We start from the raw sequence: 16704 nt of genomic DNA, 5'->3' as shown, positions 1-16704 counted from the left end.
ACCCCCCCCCCCCCCCCCCATAAAACCCCACCGCCCCCAACGGCCACTCAGTAGTTCTGCCCCTGGTACCCCGCAGACCCGTCGTAGGCCGGCTCCGTGTCAGCGGGCGGGCCCTCCATGTCGGGGTAGGCGGTGTGGAGGCCGGAGGCGGCCGCCGGGTCCTGGCTGGGGTCGGCGTAGTCCTGGGAGAAGAGGGCGGAGTCTGCGCCCAGCTTGTACCTCTGGAAGCCCAGGAACGCCTGGGCGGCCTTCAGGGGGGGGGGAGGGAGGCGCGGGGGGAACGGAGGAGGGAAACGGAGCGAGCGGGTGTGACGGACGGGAGAGGAGAGGAGAGGAGGGGAGAGAGGGAGAGGAAGGGACAAGAGAAAGAATGAAAGAAAAGAGGGAGGATGCGGAAGCAGATGAACGGAGGGGAGGTGCGGAAGGCAGTAGGGTGAAGCGGGGTGGGGTGTGGTCCACCACACAGGTGTGTTTGAAGTGACGACAGTTATAAAATGGAGCCCAGCAGTCAGGGTGGATGGGGTATGGCCCACCACACAGGTGTGTTTGAAGTGACGACAGTTATAAAATGGAAGCCCATGGTATGGCCATGGACCGATTGGGTGTTATTCAAATGAAAGGTCAGGGGTCACACAGTTTACACAGGGCCCCCGGCATCAGGATTGCATGAGAGCGCATAAATACATACACAAGGGTGGAGTATTTATGCACAGGTGCACACAATAGGGTCAAGGAGAGCAGAGTGTTATTTGCAGATGATGTGAAAGAGAGTTTGATAGGAAAGTGGTTAGGAGTTGGGTTTGATGTGAATGAGGGGTTAGGAGGTGGTTTTGATGGGAAAGCAGGGTTAGGAGGTGGGTTTGATGTGAAAGAGGGATTAGGAGGTGGTTTTGATGGGAAAGCAGGGTTAGGAGGTGGGTTTGATGTGAAAGAGGGGTTAGGAGGTGGTTTTGATGGGAAAGAGGGGTTAGGAGTTGGGTTTGATGTGAAAGAGGGGTTAGGAGGTAGTTTTGATGGGAAAGAGGGGTTAGGAGGTAGTTTTGATGGGAAAGAGGGGTTAGGAGGTGGGTTTGATGTGAAAGAGGGTTTAGGAGGTGGTTTTGATGGGAAAGAGGGGTTAGGAGATGTGCAAACGAGATGTGGACACAGCAGGAGCGCGAGGGTGAGGTTATGAAAGCAGAGAGGAAGAGAGAGAGAAAATTAGTCCAATTAGTGCTGGAAAATAAGCTTGTTAGTCGACACATAAATTAGACGTTAGCGCTAATTGAGGCAGTGGTTTTCCAGCGATGGTTTTCCTTGTGCGTAACAGCACGCTAACCCCGTTCCCCATGACCACACAGGGGGGAAAAAACCCTACAAACCAATGCCGTTTGGAATGGTTTAATACATACACACAATGGCAAAACGAATCATAAAAAAAAAAGAACAAAATAATACCACAACCCCCGCACCCTTAACAAACGTACAAAAAGCAGCTCCAACGGCAAATAGGCTGTGCGCAGAATCCAGAGGACTGACACACAGACGTGGGAGAAGACAGGCGAAGAGGGTTTAGCGTTAGCATTAGCATTAGTGTTAGACAAGGGGGTGCGTGGGCTGGGTGGTGAAAAGTTTGTTGTACTCTTCTTCGAAAGACACATGCTTTAGCCTTTCCAAGGACAGCAGAGTCAGCGCCCCCTACAGGACAGAGATCCGGGAGGAACAGAAATCAGCAGGGACACAGTCTTAAAAAGCCCCTTTAGCACCTCCACACTGCCTTTGCGACACAGAGCTGCCGCATACTACACACATGCACGTGTTACTCGGTCACAAGATGCTGCACCAGAGTATAGCCACACCCCAGTGCCGTGAATAAGGATTTACCCCCTTCCTGGTTTCCTCTATTATTACGTATTTATTTGACACGCTAAATTGTAGGAACCCCCCCAAAATACACCAAGGCGAGGCGAAGGAAACGCCTGTAGTCTTGCCAGGCGCTACGGGAACAGTATTCATTCAATGTTTGCTTACTCCAAAAAATATTATTTTAACTGCTCAGTTACAGTTAAACAAAAGGAAATGCAAATGTCCGCCAATAGCTATTACTATCGCTGTCTATCTGTGTAGACGCGGCCATGCCTCGGGCCTGGATAGCCTACAGTGATACAATTATGTATTTTGTGACGGCACTAGTGTACGAGCGAGTGACTATGAGGTGCATATTGGATTTGAAATGAAACAGTGAATTTGAGGTTGATGTGCAGACTGTCAACTCTAATGTATGGTGTATATACACCCATATTGGATGCAAAACTGTGGCTTCTTTGATCCTCCCTTTCCTTGCTTTGCTCAAGCTTACTGCACACTGTGATCCATGCTCGAATTAATGTGGTACCCAAAGTAAAATTCTGAAACAAGTATACGCTTTTGTGTGAGGGTGAAGATCAGAGCAATAGCAGCAGCAGCCTTAGCAGTTGATGCTTCCTCTGACAGATGTGCTCACTGAAACCAGACTGAGGACTGCACAGCAATGTGGATTGGTGTGGCTCAAGGCTAACCCAGGAGGACAACACTCAATCTTTCCCAAGTGAGAGAACAAGAGAGAGAGAGTGTGTGTGTCTGTGTATGTATGTTTGTGTTTGTGAGAGAGAGGGGTGTCTGTTTGTGTGTGAGAGGGGTCTGTGTGAGTGTGTGTGTGTGCATGTATGTGTGTGTGAGAGTGGGAGTCTGTGTCAGAGAGAGCATGTGTGAGAGGGGATGTGTGTCAGAGAGTGTGTGAGAGAGGGTGTGTATGTGTGTGTCAGAGAGAGGGTGTGTGTGTGAGAGAGAAAGATGGAGGGATAGAGAGAGAGAGAGATGTGGTACAGACCCAGGTGAAGAGTTTGTGTGTGTGTGAGAGAGAGAAAGATGGAGGGATAGAGAGAGAGATGTGGTACAGACCCAGGTGAAGAGAGTGTGTATGTGTGTGAGAGAGATAGAGATGGAGGGATAGAGAGGGAGATACAGACCCAGGTGAAGATGGAGAAGAAGGAGAATGCAATGGCGGCCCGGGCAGCGTCTCCGCCCTCCTTCAGGGGGTTGTCCTCGTGCTTGGCCACCTGCCACTGGTTGGCCAGGAAACAGAACCCAACAAACCACATGAAGGACCAGAACGCTGAGAGAGATAGAGAGAGAGGGAGAGGGAGAGAGAGAGAGGGAGGGAGGGGAGAGAGGGAGAGAGAGATTTTTCCATTATTAATCGAATACATATTACTATCAGTTTATTTACAATTGTATTTAATTGTAACAAATAATATTTGCGAATAATATATTATTATTATTATCTTACCAATGCGTGTATAATAGGCTTCTTATAATAACAAATAATCAATTGATTTTCACACTAAATGAGTTAGCTAACAAAATATTTTCTAAACCGGACTTGGCTTTTGGGTGACTTGCAGTTGCATAGATAGCCAGCAGGGGCCTTCACATGTAACACATTTTGATGCTCCAGGTCATTGTTGGACTAGATTAGTGCACACAATTACGTCGCAAAATAAATAAATAAAGGGTGTTTGTTAAAGCGAAGGCGCGAACATGTATGTGCGCCAGTGTCATGTGAACGCATATACCAGCGGGGTTAGTGTGTGATGCGTAAGGGACGTGATGATATTGAGTGGGCCGGAGAGTGCTGCTTGAGATCCGTTAATGCGCGTCCACAGCCTTCGGGAGTACAAAAACAAAACAAACGTACCGTTGTTCTTGAGTACGGTTTTGCAACGGCTGGCGCACACGAACCACACAGACAAAAGGTGCGGGAGACAGACGGGCAGAGAGCGGCTCGCGCTACACTCGCGCGCTACACTCGCCTATTGTTCTCACGCTAGCGGGCTGTTTGCCACGGGCTTTGACCAAACAAAAATAAATAATTAACATAAATACACAGGCACAAGAAGAGCAACACTGCACTGCATGTTACACAGCTAAACATGCACTTAGTGGCCCATCACCCTCTTATATCCTGTCTTAAACACACCAATCCTGTCATAACCATTACCAATCAGTTAAATGATAATCATGTAAATGTAATGTAATGTAATGTAATGTAAATGTCCCACAGTGCTCTAATTCCCACACCCCTCCTTTTTTCCTTTTATATGATTGTAAATGCCGGGTGAAGGGTTGTTGTAACTGTTTTGGATTCAAACACTTTTCTCCACTTTACTGAGCCTGCCTGGTGTATTTGGAACCTGTGAAGTTCAAACACCAGCCTTCTGGTTCTCCTGGTTTGCTTATATTGCACCAGGCAAGATCAATCGAGACCCAAAAAAGTATTTGAATCCAAAACAATTACGTATTTGACCCAGGTCTGACAACCTGCACAGCACTGAATCTGACCAGCAATGCAGAGCCAAATGCACACAGTCTGTTGGCCTCTCTCTACCATCTTTACACTTCCACAGTTCACTCTCCTCACTGTGCAACAAATGCTGTGAGACTGTTCCCTCAGAGACTATTCCCTCTGTGAGACTATTCTCTCCGCAGAGCTGGTGCCTGTTAAAGTCTGCAAACCTTGTCTGCGAACCTTGTACCTACGTCGACACACATTTGCTCGAAGGTACAACATAGGCTATTCTGCCAATGAATAACAACAGATAACATGTCAGAGTTAATTTCTCAAATGCAGAGTTAACAATAGGCCCACATCAGGGGAGGATTGTCTCCTGCTTAGTCTAATCAACTGTAAGTCTCTTTGGATAAACGTGTCAACCAAATGACATGTAATGTAAAAAACCACCGGAATAGGTAAAGTTGCTCTGTCGGCCCACCGAATGTAGTGCGGCATCCGGGTAGCTTGAGCACACTTTTACACAGCTATGGCTTCGGACACACTAATACTCTTTTGACATCCTAAATAGCGAGATGGCATGTGATTTCGGACGCATCCCCCCCACCCCCCTCCCCCCGGCCTCGCCCCCTGCCTCACCGGACACCCCGATGTCAGCCATCACGGCCTTCTTGCGGTCCTTGACGCCGCTGATCTGGGGGAAGTAGACGTCCAGCGCCAGGAAGGCCATGCAGCACAGGAAGGCCAGCGTCCCCATGGCGACGCCGTAGTTGCAGGCGTTTTCGTTGCGGTTGAAGATGCAGCTCTGCTCCACCTCGGTGGGCCGGTTCACGTAGCCCTCGTTGGCGATGCAGCTGAAGATCACCATGGCGAACAGCTGTGAGGGAACCGGGGGGGGGGGGGGGGGGGGGGAGATTATACGACATTATAATGGCGTTTCATTTCGCCCATGGCTATTTTATATTTCGTTCATTACTATTTTTATTGGAAGTGCATATTTACATTTTATTTATGTTGATCTTGCTCTATGCATATCAGGCTGTGATTCTGCAGTTCTGTAGCCATTGCGCTGCTTGTTCTATTGAATATTTAAGATCAGTACTTGATACTCAGTACTTGACTTTTTTCAGTAAATACTTTCTTACTCTTACTCAAGTCTTTTTTGGATGACTATTGTACTCTTACGTGAGTAATGTATTATTTGAAAGTACCAGTCCTCTAACCTGAGTAATTATTATTTGAAAGTACCAGTTCTCTTACTTCAGTAATTATTATTTGAAAGTACTAGTTCTCTTACTTGAGTAATTATTATTTGAAAGTACCAGTTCTCTTACTTGAGTAATTATTATTTGAAAGTACCAGTTCTCTTACTTCAGTAATTATTATTTGAAAGTTCCAGTTCTCTTACTTGAGTAATTATTATTTGAAAGTACCAGTTCTCTTACTTGAGTAATTATTATTTGAAAGTACCAGTTCTCTTACTTGAGTAATTAGTATTTGAAAGTACCAGTACTCTTACTTGAGTCCAGTTTGTGGCTACTCTGCCCACCTCTGACTGTCTCTCGATGTTGGAGTTCTGCTTTGAAGCATTCTGAGGCATTCTCCAGGAGCCTCCTCGCTCCTCGTATCTAACAGATTGGACTGGCCTGAAAGATGGCGGACTTCTAGGAGCCGCGGTGGGGCACAGCTAAAGTAACGGACCTTGATGCAGGCATCAGTTTGTTGCAGCTGCACACCGAGGCTGGCTCCCATGGGGTTTGTTTAGACAGGGGCAGTGCAAAAACCAAAATCATGTCAATCTCAACAAGTGTTATATTTTGATGTGAAATCTTATTTCTATTACTTTTTTGCTAAATGACAAAAATATTGACATAAGAGTTGAGACAGCTTGACTAATTTCAAGGTTTGCCAAGCAAACAGTAGCTTAAAAGTTAATATTTTATGTCTCATAAAGACTAAAAGACTAAACAATTGTTAGGACAGCCTTTTTAGGAGTGAGGCTTCCTCATCTTGTCCTGAGTGTATCCAGATCCCAATCCCAGCATTCCCTCAGCTTGGGAATACTTGTTACAGAAAGGGTATGTTGGCCAAAAAGGAAGCAAATAATGGTCTGTGTTTATGGTCAGAGTGAGGGGGTGATGAACCCAGTAATGGACTGTCGGTTCAAACCCCGAGCCCATCACTTCTACATAGCCCTCTCTCTCTCTCTCTCCCCTCTCTCCCTCCCCCTCTCTCTCCCTCTCCCTCTCCCTCCCCCTCTCTACAACATAGGCTATTCTGCCAATTAATAACAACAGATAACAAGTTAATTTCTCAAATGCAGAATTAACAATAGGCCCACATCAGTTGTGCTGGCAATGAACTGCTATCTTGCGAGGGTCCTTGTGTATCTGAAGAGACCCTAGTAAACACAAAAGAAAAGCGGAAATAAAACAGCGGCCTGTCGCGTAGTGGTTAAGGTGCGTGACTGGGACCCGCAAGGTTGGTGGTTTGATCCCTGGTGTAGCCACAATAAGATCGGCATAGACTCTCCCTCCCCTATCTCTCTCTCTCCCTCCCACACCCTCTCTCTCCCTCCTTTATCTCTGTCTCCCTCTCTTTCTCTCTCCTCTGTCTCTCTCTCCTGTCTCTCAACATAGCACTCTCTCTCCCTCTCTCCCTCCCATCTCTCTCCCCCTCCCTCCCCTCCCTCCCCTCCCTCCCTCCCTCCCTCCCTCCCTGGCACTGGTGGACACAGCTGCTTAGGAAACTGAGCTGGGGTAATTGGTTGGAACTAAAGCCAGCGATCACAGTGTGCCACAGCTGTGCACCACTGGCATTTAATCCTGGCTCGTGATTGGGCCTGGAGTGCCCTGCGACACGGGCCATTGGCTGAGGTGGGAGCTTGCGACTCCCAGGTACACCGTCTGCCTGGAGTTCACCTTCAGTCACCGCCTGACATTTTCCAGATGGCCGAACATTAACCCCGGGCTATGACTGGGTATACACGAGAAACGCCAACCGTCACATGCAATGCGAGGCAAGTGGAGTGCAGACCAGAGGAGCAGTTTCATGGACTAAAATGGAGGGATACTGTGTGCTATTGTGTGCTTGCTTGTCTCCTCTACGCCAAAGTTGCAAAATGGAGTGTGTGGTGTGGGTCAGCCTCCTCTCAATCAGAAGCCGGGTCACAAGGCTACTGCTCTACAAGAAGGCAGGCATTGTGGAGGCCGCCACGTGGGGTCCTGATCTTGTGACAATCAGAAGGCTTGCAGGCTCTGTATTAATCCTGGTAGGATTGTGTGTGTATGTGTGTGTGTGTGTGCGCGTGGGGGAGTGTCTCACAGCGACCTTGTTAAGCAGGCCGGAGGGTGTCTGTGTACCTGCTGCGTGTGTTTCCTTCTGCGCGAGAACAACGCACCTCGGTCCATGAGACACGACGAGTTTCAGTGGCTCTGGGTCCCTCTGTCTGCAGCTCACTGGCAGTGTCATATTGTCTATGCCAGCATCGCTATTCCACATAGAGAGGTAGCAGTGTTGCATTGTGGGTACGGAACTGGGCTTAGGCCTTCCCAAGTTTGTAGGTTAAATTCCCCAGGTGAGGCACTGCTACTGTACTCTAGAGCAACGTGCTTAACCAGCATATTCATTTCATGTCCAGCCATGTGAATGGATTGTACATTAAGAATGTAAGCCCAACACCTTCCAGTCTAGACCAGCCTACTACTCAACACAGCTGCTGTAGCCCCAACACGCTCCAGTCTTGACCAGCCTGCTAGTCGACACAGCTTCTGTAGCCCAACACCCTCCAGTCTAGACCAGCCTGCTACTCAACACAGCTTCTGTAGCCCAACACCCTCCAGTCTAGACCGGCCTGCTACTCAACATAGCTGCTATAGCCCAACACAAATACACGTGCATGCTCGCACACACATACACACACACATATACATTCATACTCACACACAAACTCACTCACAGCACTGCAGTTATTCAGCTTATTGTTTTGTTTCATTTACTATTGACCAAACATTGTTTCTTGTTTCTCCGCAATATGCTAATTTCCTTAGGTCTATAAACACAGTACCGGGAATACTTGTTATAAATAATGCATAGATCCCCTCCCAAACGGTCTGACAGGCAAACTGTCAGTGATTTGTGACTTGAAGGCCCATCAGCAAATCAATCAAGCTGCGTGTCTTGCAGTACTGTTTCACAGAAACTGCCGCAGTGTACTGAAATCTTTAATACTTCCAGCAGAATTTTTCTGACTTAAGTACTGGGGGTCCACTTGCATTTACCTTTTTCTATTCCAACCAAATCTAAATGGTAAATGGTTGGCATTTATATAGCGCCTTTATCCAAAGTGCTGTACAACTGATGCTTCTCATTCACCCATTCATACACACACGCACACACCGACGGTGATTGGCTGCCATGCAAGGCGCCAACCAAGGAGCTTGAGCCTGGATAAATGTCTGCATTTATATAACACCTCTATCCAAAGCGCTGTACAATTGATGCTTTTCATTCACACGTTCACCCATTGGCCGTCATGCAAGGCCACCAGCCAGCTCGTCAGGAGCAATTGGTAGTTAGGTGTCTTGCTCAGGGTCACTTCGACACAACCAGGGTGGGATCGAATCAGCAACCCTCTGACTGCCCAACGACTGCTCTTACCTCCTGAGCCAATGAGACGACTGCTCTTACCTCCTGAGTCGATGTCGCCCCCGATAAGCTACCTGTATAGTAACACTTGACAACACTCCACCATCCACAGGTCAAAAGGCACCACTGACCTTCGACCTCATGGGAAAAAGCAATTACTTCATTTATAATTGGAGCCTAATCGTCTGAGCAACCAGACCACCAACGCTGATCAACTCCACTACTGCGGGCCACAGTGTCTGTAGCGCTATTCAACTCCACGTCCTGCAGTGTCTGCAGCGCTACTCAACTCCACGTCCTGCAGTGTCTGCAGCACTACTGAACTCCATGTCCTGCAGTGTCTGCAGCACTACTCAACTCCATGTCCTGCAGTGTCTGTAGTGCTACTCAACTCCACGTTTGCTCCTACTGTGCACAACACCACATGATTTCACAAATTATTTTACCTGCTTGGTTCCGAACTAGCGCTAATGAGCTAATTAGTGAAATCAGGTGGTGTATAGGCCAGTTGAATAAAATCCCTGCAGACACTGCTGCCCACTGCTGAGTTGAGACCAAGGCTGGGACCTTCTGCAATCTGAATGGATGGAACTACTTCTGACCTCATTTCCTTTAACGGGTCACATGACACTTCCTGCATGCCAGGACCGGCCATATTGATGGTCTTCTCAGATATGCTCGGCTGATTGGCTGACTGAGCACGCGGCTGCAGTGATTGGCCCATACACTGACAGTAATGGCAGGCTTGTGGTTTATAATGTGTGTTCTAGCTTCAGACAGATTAATCAATTTAAATGTAGGAGTCACACTGGATTCCCAAAAGCGTGGATGGACTTCTGCCCAATGAAACTAAAACAGACAACAAAAGCTCACACTAATAAGACAAGACTAAAAAATACACCAAGGAAGCAATGAAATGCACATTTGGAGTAAGCTTAATAAGAATAACAAAGTAAAGACAGAGACATGGCAGATGCGTGGCAGATCGGGAGAGGTGGACCCACAGGTCGATCATTTATACTTTACGTTTTATTCTGGCTTCCGAGAAAATAACTTCCTCAAAGGATGCTCTGATGTTTTCTTGCTCAAAAGAAAGATTGTGAGTTCCTAATTTCTATTTCAAGCTCCTAGAAGGAACCTTTAAGGGGTTGCAATGTCCTTAAGGGGTTGCGGAGCTCGATCGATTTCTGAGTCAGGAGCAAGGAAAGGAAAAAAGCAGAATGAGCCCACAGTGTTACAAATTCTTGCCAAAACCATAGGAATCCAGCTCAGATCCACAGGCCCGATCTGAACTTCCTAGTGAGCGTGCTCAGGCCTCCTGTCCCTCAGCGTTGCCCGTCTGCTGCCTGAGCCGTACGGAGCATTCTCCCTTCCCCCACAACCCCTCCGCTTTAATCTCCGTGACCTTGTGTACAGTGAGCGAGAGAGAGAGAGTGAGAGAGAGAGGGGAGAGGGAGCGAGAGACAGAGCAGTGACCGTCAGATCCCCTCAATCACAAGACAGAAGGCAGAGATCTCTCCCTCTCCATCTCTCTCACATACATGCAGTGTGTACTGTACTCTATGCTCGTTGCGTTTGCACGCTGTAACACACACGGGCACGCGTCTCGAGTCATTCCTTAACCTCCCGACTCAAAAAGTCACGACAGTGATTCCGCAAGAGAAGGAAACCCCTGGAGAAATCTCCACCCTCTGCTCCACCCTCTTCCGGGCGGTCGTTCGCTGTGGTCTGGAAATGGGCACTCAGGAAAGGTGTTTAACTGCTGCTCATCTAACCCCAGCCGAGCCAGGGAGAGTCCTTCGCCGGTCACACTTCCAGATTCAGGGCACGTCCAGCCACCCGTTCTCCTTCATTTCTAATGCGTGCTGCCTTTTTCCATGGAAAAGCCCTAATTAACTCCCAAGCTCCAATAAGACACAGGGAAGGGAGAAGGGCGGTCACACAGCGGATATTTGTCATTGAGGTGCCCCGTTCACCAAAGAGGCCGGCAAGCCGATAGCGCCCTGCTAACCTGGGCAAGCGGTGAAACTTCAGCAAGAAAATCAGCACCTCATCACCAATGTATTCTGCGATATCCAGACAATGAGCTGGAGAGTATGAGGCAGGCTGTAGCAATGTTATTTATTACTGTTACATCATGATTTCACATTAAGTGCATATTAAAAGATATTGAGCCTTCTAAGCTGCAGTCAATCTGTTGGGGAACTGCAGCCAAATTGTGCCCCTGCACCTACGCTCTTCTCCTGCAGAAAAAAATCGTTAAAGAAAAAGTTATTTAACGGCGAGCGCCTCGGCCTGGCGTACAAATGAGATAATGAGTGTCGGCAACATTTCCTGGTGGCTTTCGTTTCGAGCGTTTGGGCACGGCCCCGTGTTTTGCGCCATTTCGGCGGGGCTCTGCCAAGCTCACGTCGTGGGGGGGCTGGTCCGCATCACGACAAAGTAAGGGTCACACGGGGAGAAAAAGGAAAAGAAAGGAAGAAGGGATGTGGAAACAGAGAGGAAAACGAGGAAATTGCGGTGTGCTAATTTCGACGCTCTTCCGCTCTTCTTAGCAGTCGGACTGATGTGCGAATGAGGGCTAGCGGTAGCCACTGCGCTCACTCTGACGCGGCCTGTATTTTTCTCCTCTTTCGTAAAGAAGGAGAGCAGGACAGGCCGCCCTCCTTTATTCAAACGAGGAGGAAGCAGAGAGGGGAACAGATTGAGAAGCGACCGCAGCTGAGAAAGTGCCATGGTGTGAATGGGACCCGTGCCAAGGCTGGGGAAACTGCACACGGCCGAAAGTGCCTCTGATGTTACGCTTACACTCACACACACACGCAACCTGTAATAGCCGTGGTAAGATAATAAGAGTAGGTGGGACTTTGCTATGGAGGTTTTATCTTGGGCTACACTTTATGTGCCAAAAAAAAAGCATTTATGTTTATAAACCCTGTCTAATATATGAATAAATCTGTATCTCAGGACTTACCAGACAAGTGGTTGAAGGAACATGATTCCACTCAGTTATGAGGGAGAGGACCGGCTACTTAAACATGGCCGAGTGTGAACGGTTTGAAACATTTAGCCTTCTTCATCCTGTCACGTGACTGCCCTGCTATCCCCAATCACTGGGCTCGTTTTTCCACAATCGCTTATTCTTCCTAATCTCTTTTCCTTTTCTTGCTCTTTTATCTACTCCTAGCTCCACCCATCGGGAGAGGCGAGAACAAGTGGCAAGAAGAAGAAGTGAAGAAGTGGAAATCGAGAAAACGTGAATCGGGCAAATGGAACGCCCCTGCCCCTTCCATTACATTAATGGCATTTGGCAGACGCTCTTATCCAGAGCGACGTACAGTTGATTAGTCTAAGCAGGAGACAATCCTCCCCTGGAGCAATACAGGGTTAAGGGCCTTGCTCAAGGGCCCAACGGCTGTGGGGATCTTATTGTGGCTACACCAGGGATCAAGCCACCGACCTTGTGGGTCCCAGTCATCTACCTTAACCACTACGCTACAGGCCGCCCCTTCCATTGTCAGCCTGAAGCCACAGACGTCAGTTACAGACATGGTAGATGGGTAGAGCTGGATCCACAGGTTGATTATTTATTCATCAGGCCTTCCGGGAAAAATACTTCTGCAAAGGATGCGCTGATGTTTTCTTGCTCAAAGGGAAAGTTGGGGGTTCCTAACTTATACTTCTTCTACCTCCCTTGAGGAAAGCCCACATTGCTCCTGGGGGTATTGTCCCCTGCTGGGTAAGTCACTCTGGTCACTGGGTGGTTGCTCGGGATCTCATAAGTAGAAAGATCTTGCGTACAGACATACTTACACCTGACCTTGTGACCTTACAAAACCCTCCCCAGAATTCAGCTGGATGTGCCAATGGTCCAGTACTTCCCAAGCTATAATCTCCAAACGGCACCCTCACAAAACCGATATTGTGTCAGCAGCCTTCTCGAGAATCTCCTGCCAACGTGGCTCCCAGGCACTCCAACAGATTATTTCACCCGCCAATCAAACGATGTGAGTTCTGACACTTCGCGAGGTTCTTCTCAAAAAGACCTCAAGCGGTTCAGCCAGAGAAATGAGTACCCAGCAAACACTCAAAGGTGCAATAGGTAAGATTTTTGTATTAAAACATTGTTACAAGACCATTCCTATCATTGAAAAAGGTTCACTGACATGTTGACTCACCCTCTGCCTGTGTTTATACTCCTTAAATTCGGGTTTAAAAGTATATAGTTGGCAGCCCGACACTCTGAACCAAAACATTGTAGAACTGCACAATAATTCAAGCTCATTGGTTGAAAATTGGTTCTAATTGCCACAGCCAATGGCGTTTCAACGTCAGCGCATTAACAGAGAAGGGGGAGGGATAAACAGTGTTGCGGTTTGAAGGTGTTTGTTGCTGCTATTCCTCCCTTGACTGTAGTCTGAAATGACCTATTGTACCTTTAATGCTTCAAGAACCCTGGGCAATATCAAAATGAGAAAGATGAGACTTTACACCCACTATGAGTGTTTTGGATGCCATCCTGCATTGATCTCCAGATTTTGCTGTGTTTTGTTTGTTTGATAAACAGAATTTACCCTAGGATGCTGTGTAATCAAAGGTCAAAGTTCAAGGAGCTGAGATGATAAGTAAATGTAATGAAATAACAGGGTTTGAATGGGACCAGGAACAGTCGTGGTTTTGTGTGAGGGCTAAAATGCTGCGGAAATCAGAAGCTGCTTAATTAAACTGATTAACAGAATTTATCTTTACACAATCACAGGCATACACATCTAGGGTGCCAGACTAAGAGGTTGGAACGTCCATAAAATGCCTGTGTTTTTCAGTCAGGACCCTGGAGCTAAGAACTGAAAGAGAACAGCGAGGCAGTAAATGTTTGAATCTTTTAGCTTGGTCTTAAAAATAGAATATTGAGCGCATTTCATGCTTTCAGTCATATACTTCCAGGAATTTGAGCTGTGCTACACACTTTTTTTCTGTTTTTTTTTTTTTTTTGTTTTCGTCAAAAACGGCTGCCAAATAAGCAAATGGAAATCAGAGGAAGTGAAAGGTTTACGATGACACAGTAAAGGGTTTAGGCCCAATACAGACAAATAATGTAGCCTAAATAACAGAATCCATAATGGTTATCATATAAATTGGTCAGAAATTGCTTTGGTAATGAACACCAACAATCCAAAATGACTCAATTTGACAAAATCATGGCATCAACAGGTAACTTGCACTAATCCTATTTATTCACACAAAACACGAAAAGTAGGCATATCGTAAAAATGGGATTAGAGTGGTAGATATATTAGAATATAGCCTACATCGGCGAAGCCTACAGTAGCCTATTAGCTTGCGAAGTAGCCTATAGGTTGCCGATAGACGGAAATAATTTGTTGGAAGTCAAGTCGGCTGTAATTAAGGTACTAAAACTATAACAATGTGTACATTCAGAACAGTAATCGATAAATCGCTTTGTCACGTTTCTCAAGAATAATACGTAATTTCCGTGAGTGCAGGATTTATCGAGGCCTGGGAGGCAAGCAATGCTGTGAAGCGGAGGTCCGCTACCGCTGGCTTTAATTACGGTACGTGTCACCTGACTCTTAAAACCCTAAAGCCTGCCATTCTTTCTCGGGAGCAGAGGCCATCGTGCACGTTAAACGAAAAACAATCAACGGCAATGAATTGCATCGCTACACCGCATGAAAGATTAATGTTAGCAAAACACGGTGTCGGTTGATGCACCTGGAAGTGTTATAGGCTAAACCGATTGAAAGGTATTTAACCTTGACAGATCGAGGCTCGAGAACACCAGTCAAGCGAGCTGACCTGGAATAGGCGTACAGTCTCCAGAAATAGCCTCGGTTTAATATGAATTTTATTTTTTTGGTTTAATTTCGCAGTCTGTTGATTTGCTTTTTCGTTTACGAAACATGTGTTTGCACATATGAGCTTTAGAAACGAGACTGTGCAGCCTCATAACAAACATTTGCGTCGGCTGAGGATCAACTAAGTGAAAAAAACAAGTGTATTAAGAGACGTGGAGCGCCCGTGCCGGTGTATAGGCTACGTCCCTATTTCTCCGCCGAGAGACATCGCTGCTGTCACCTTTAATTCATTTTCTATCAATCCTTGGGCGTGGGGGATGAGAGCGTTGCTGCGTTATTCCTGTGTAATTGACATGTGTCTAATTATACAACGGAGAGCAATTCTATTTCCAACCGGGCGGCGTTGATTTGGATGCACATTGGTGCCTGGAAACAAGGGATGCGCTGAACCTTGATGTTCAGACAACTCTTTGGACTGACGTATTAAAATTTTTAAAAGTACGGAGAAAATAATTACAAAACCAGAGCAACTTACCCACGACACAATACGGAGAATAGTTTGCGGTTGTCGGAAAAACGTCAGCGGATCGAACGCGCCCCCCGCCTTCCCCGCTCCGTATGCCATTCCTTCCATCTTCGGCTGTTTGCGTTTCCCCCGTGTCCGCGTGCGTAATTAAGGCTAAAATAACGGAATTACGGGCGGTGTTGTGGCCAACTGATTTCAATGTTGTTATTTTGACAGTATCCTCTAATACGCAATTGATGATGAGCCTCTCCCGTTTTCTTTCACCTTACAATCTCGCCCTTTAGACCGTGTCTACAATCTGATTTGATAGCGATATTGGTCTTCTCTCTCTCCCGTCCCCGATCTTTCTCTGTCAATGCAAGGGTGGAGAGTAGTGTGTACGTACCCTCGTACTCGCGAGAGCGCGCTTTTTACTGTCAAGCTTTGAAGCGCACTCCCGAGAAAACTGCCTCGAGCGCGCAGCCCACTATAATCTCCACGCAGGAGTTGGTGTGCATTGGGGCGCGTTGCTTATTGGGGGATATGACTAAGAACCACAACGATGGAGTCATGTGCGACTTATTCTTCACGGGTGAGAGGAGACACGAAGAAGAATCAGAGGTCCCACTGAGGAGAGAAGAGAGTTGGGGTTGTTATTTTTGTACTCCCATGGTTACTGCCATGTTACCCAGTCTAATTAGTCTAAAGGAAACTGGCCTAGTGTTGTTCTGGGCGGAGGCTCGGCACCTCAGTGGCCTGGCAGGTCTTGAAATAAATTATTTACACTAAAGTGATGCTCTGTCATAGAGCATAATTACTATTGCAGTGTAACCCGCCATTTTTAAAGCTCACGCAGAGCTCTTGGAAAGACTGGGATGCCACGTGAGGAGTAGGTAAATTCAAACATTCCAGGCATATTAATCAATTGAGATAAACAACATTTAGTCGTGAACATGTGGTGGCGCTCTACAAATAAAATAGATGATAAAAACAGCAATTAACGGGGCAAACACTCAGTCACAAATACGTATATATATGCAAAAAAGAAACATAGGCCTACATATGTACATTACTTATGAGACGCTTAGTCACTGAAGTAAGTATCAAATGTGAAATGGAAGTGATTTTTTCCATCCTTAAAATTTGTTGAGCTTCATTGCGCCACCTTGTGGTTTAATCAGCCCAATGTTATGTTTGAGTTGTCATTCCACAGACAAAGTTTCATCACTTAATGTCTAACTGTTTTGGATTTATTAGCTTTTTCATTAAAAGCTACACACACACACACACACACACACACACACACACACACACATGCAAATTCAATGGCTTACTGTAGGACTATTCCGAAGCATAACTGAAAAAAAACAAAAACAATTGTACCCCTCTATCAATTTTCCAAAGTTTGGTAAAAGCCTTCCAGGTGA

General features: G+C 46.8%; 2 protein-coding genes across 4 annotated transcripts in view; one reads left to right on the top strand and one right to left on the bottom strand.

The window, feature by feature from the left end:
- LOC133114291 (large ribosomal subunit protein uL3) overlaps positions 1-16704 on the top strand; it is a 294631-nt gene that overhangs the window by 269135 nt on the left and 8792 nt on the right. The gene's annotated exons all lie outside the window — the stretch shown is intronic.
- LOC133114294 (synaptogyrin-1-like) lies at positions 48-15689 on the bottom strand. 2 transcript variants are annotated; one of them, XM_061223547.1, is made up of 4 exons: positions 15308-15689; positions 4949-5186; positions 2988-3133; positions 48-248 (listed from the first exon to the last, which is right to left on the bottom strand). In XM_061223547.1, exons 1-4 carry the CDS (start codon positions 15404-15406, stop codon positions 48-50), a joined length of 684 nt encoding a protein of 227 aa, XP_061079531.1. In that variant the 5' UTR covers positions 15407-15689. The 2 variants fall into 2 exon arrangements, with proteins under 2 accessions (XP_061079531.1, XP_061079533.1); XM_061223549.1 differs by lacking the exon at positions 48-248 and adding an exon at positions 1305-1677.

The sequence above is a fragment of the Conger conger genome, chromosome 16 (assembly GCF_963514075.1).
Source record: "Conger conger chromosome 16, fConCon1.1, whole genome shotgun sequence".
Lineage (NCBI taxonomy): Eukaryota > Metazoa > Chordata > Actinopteri > Anguilliformes > Congridae > Conger > Conger conger.
The sequence above is the reverse complement of the archived record's forward strand: the minus strand, read 5'-3'. Positions and strand labels throughout refer to the sequence as shown.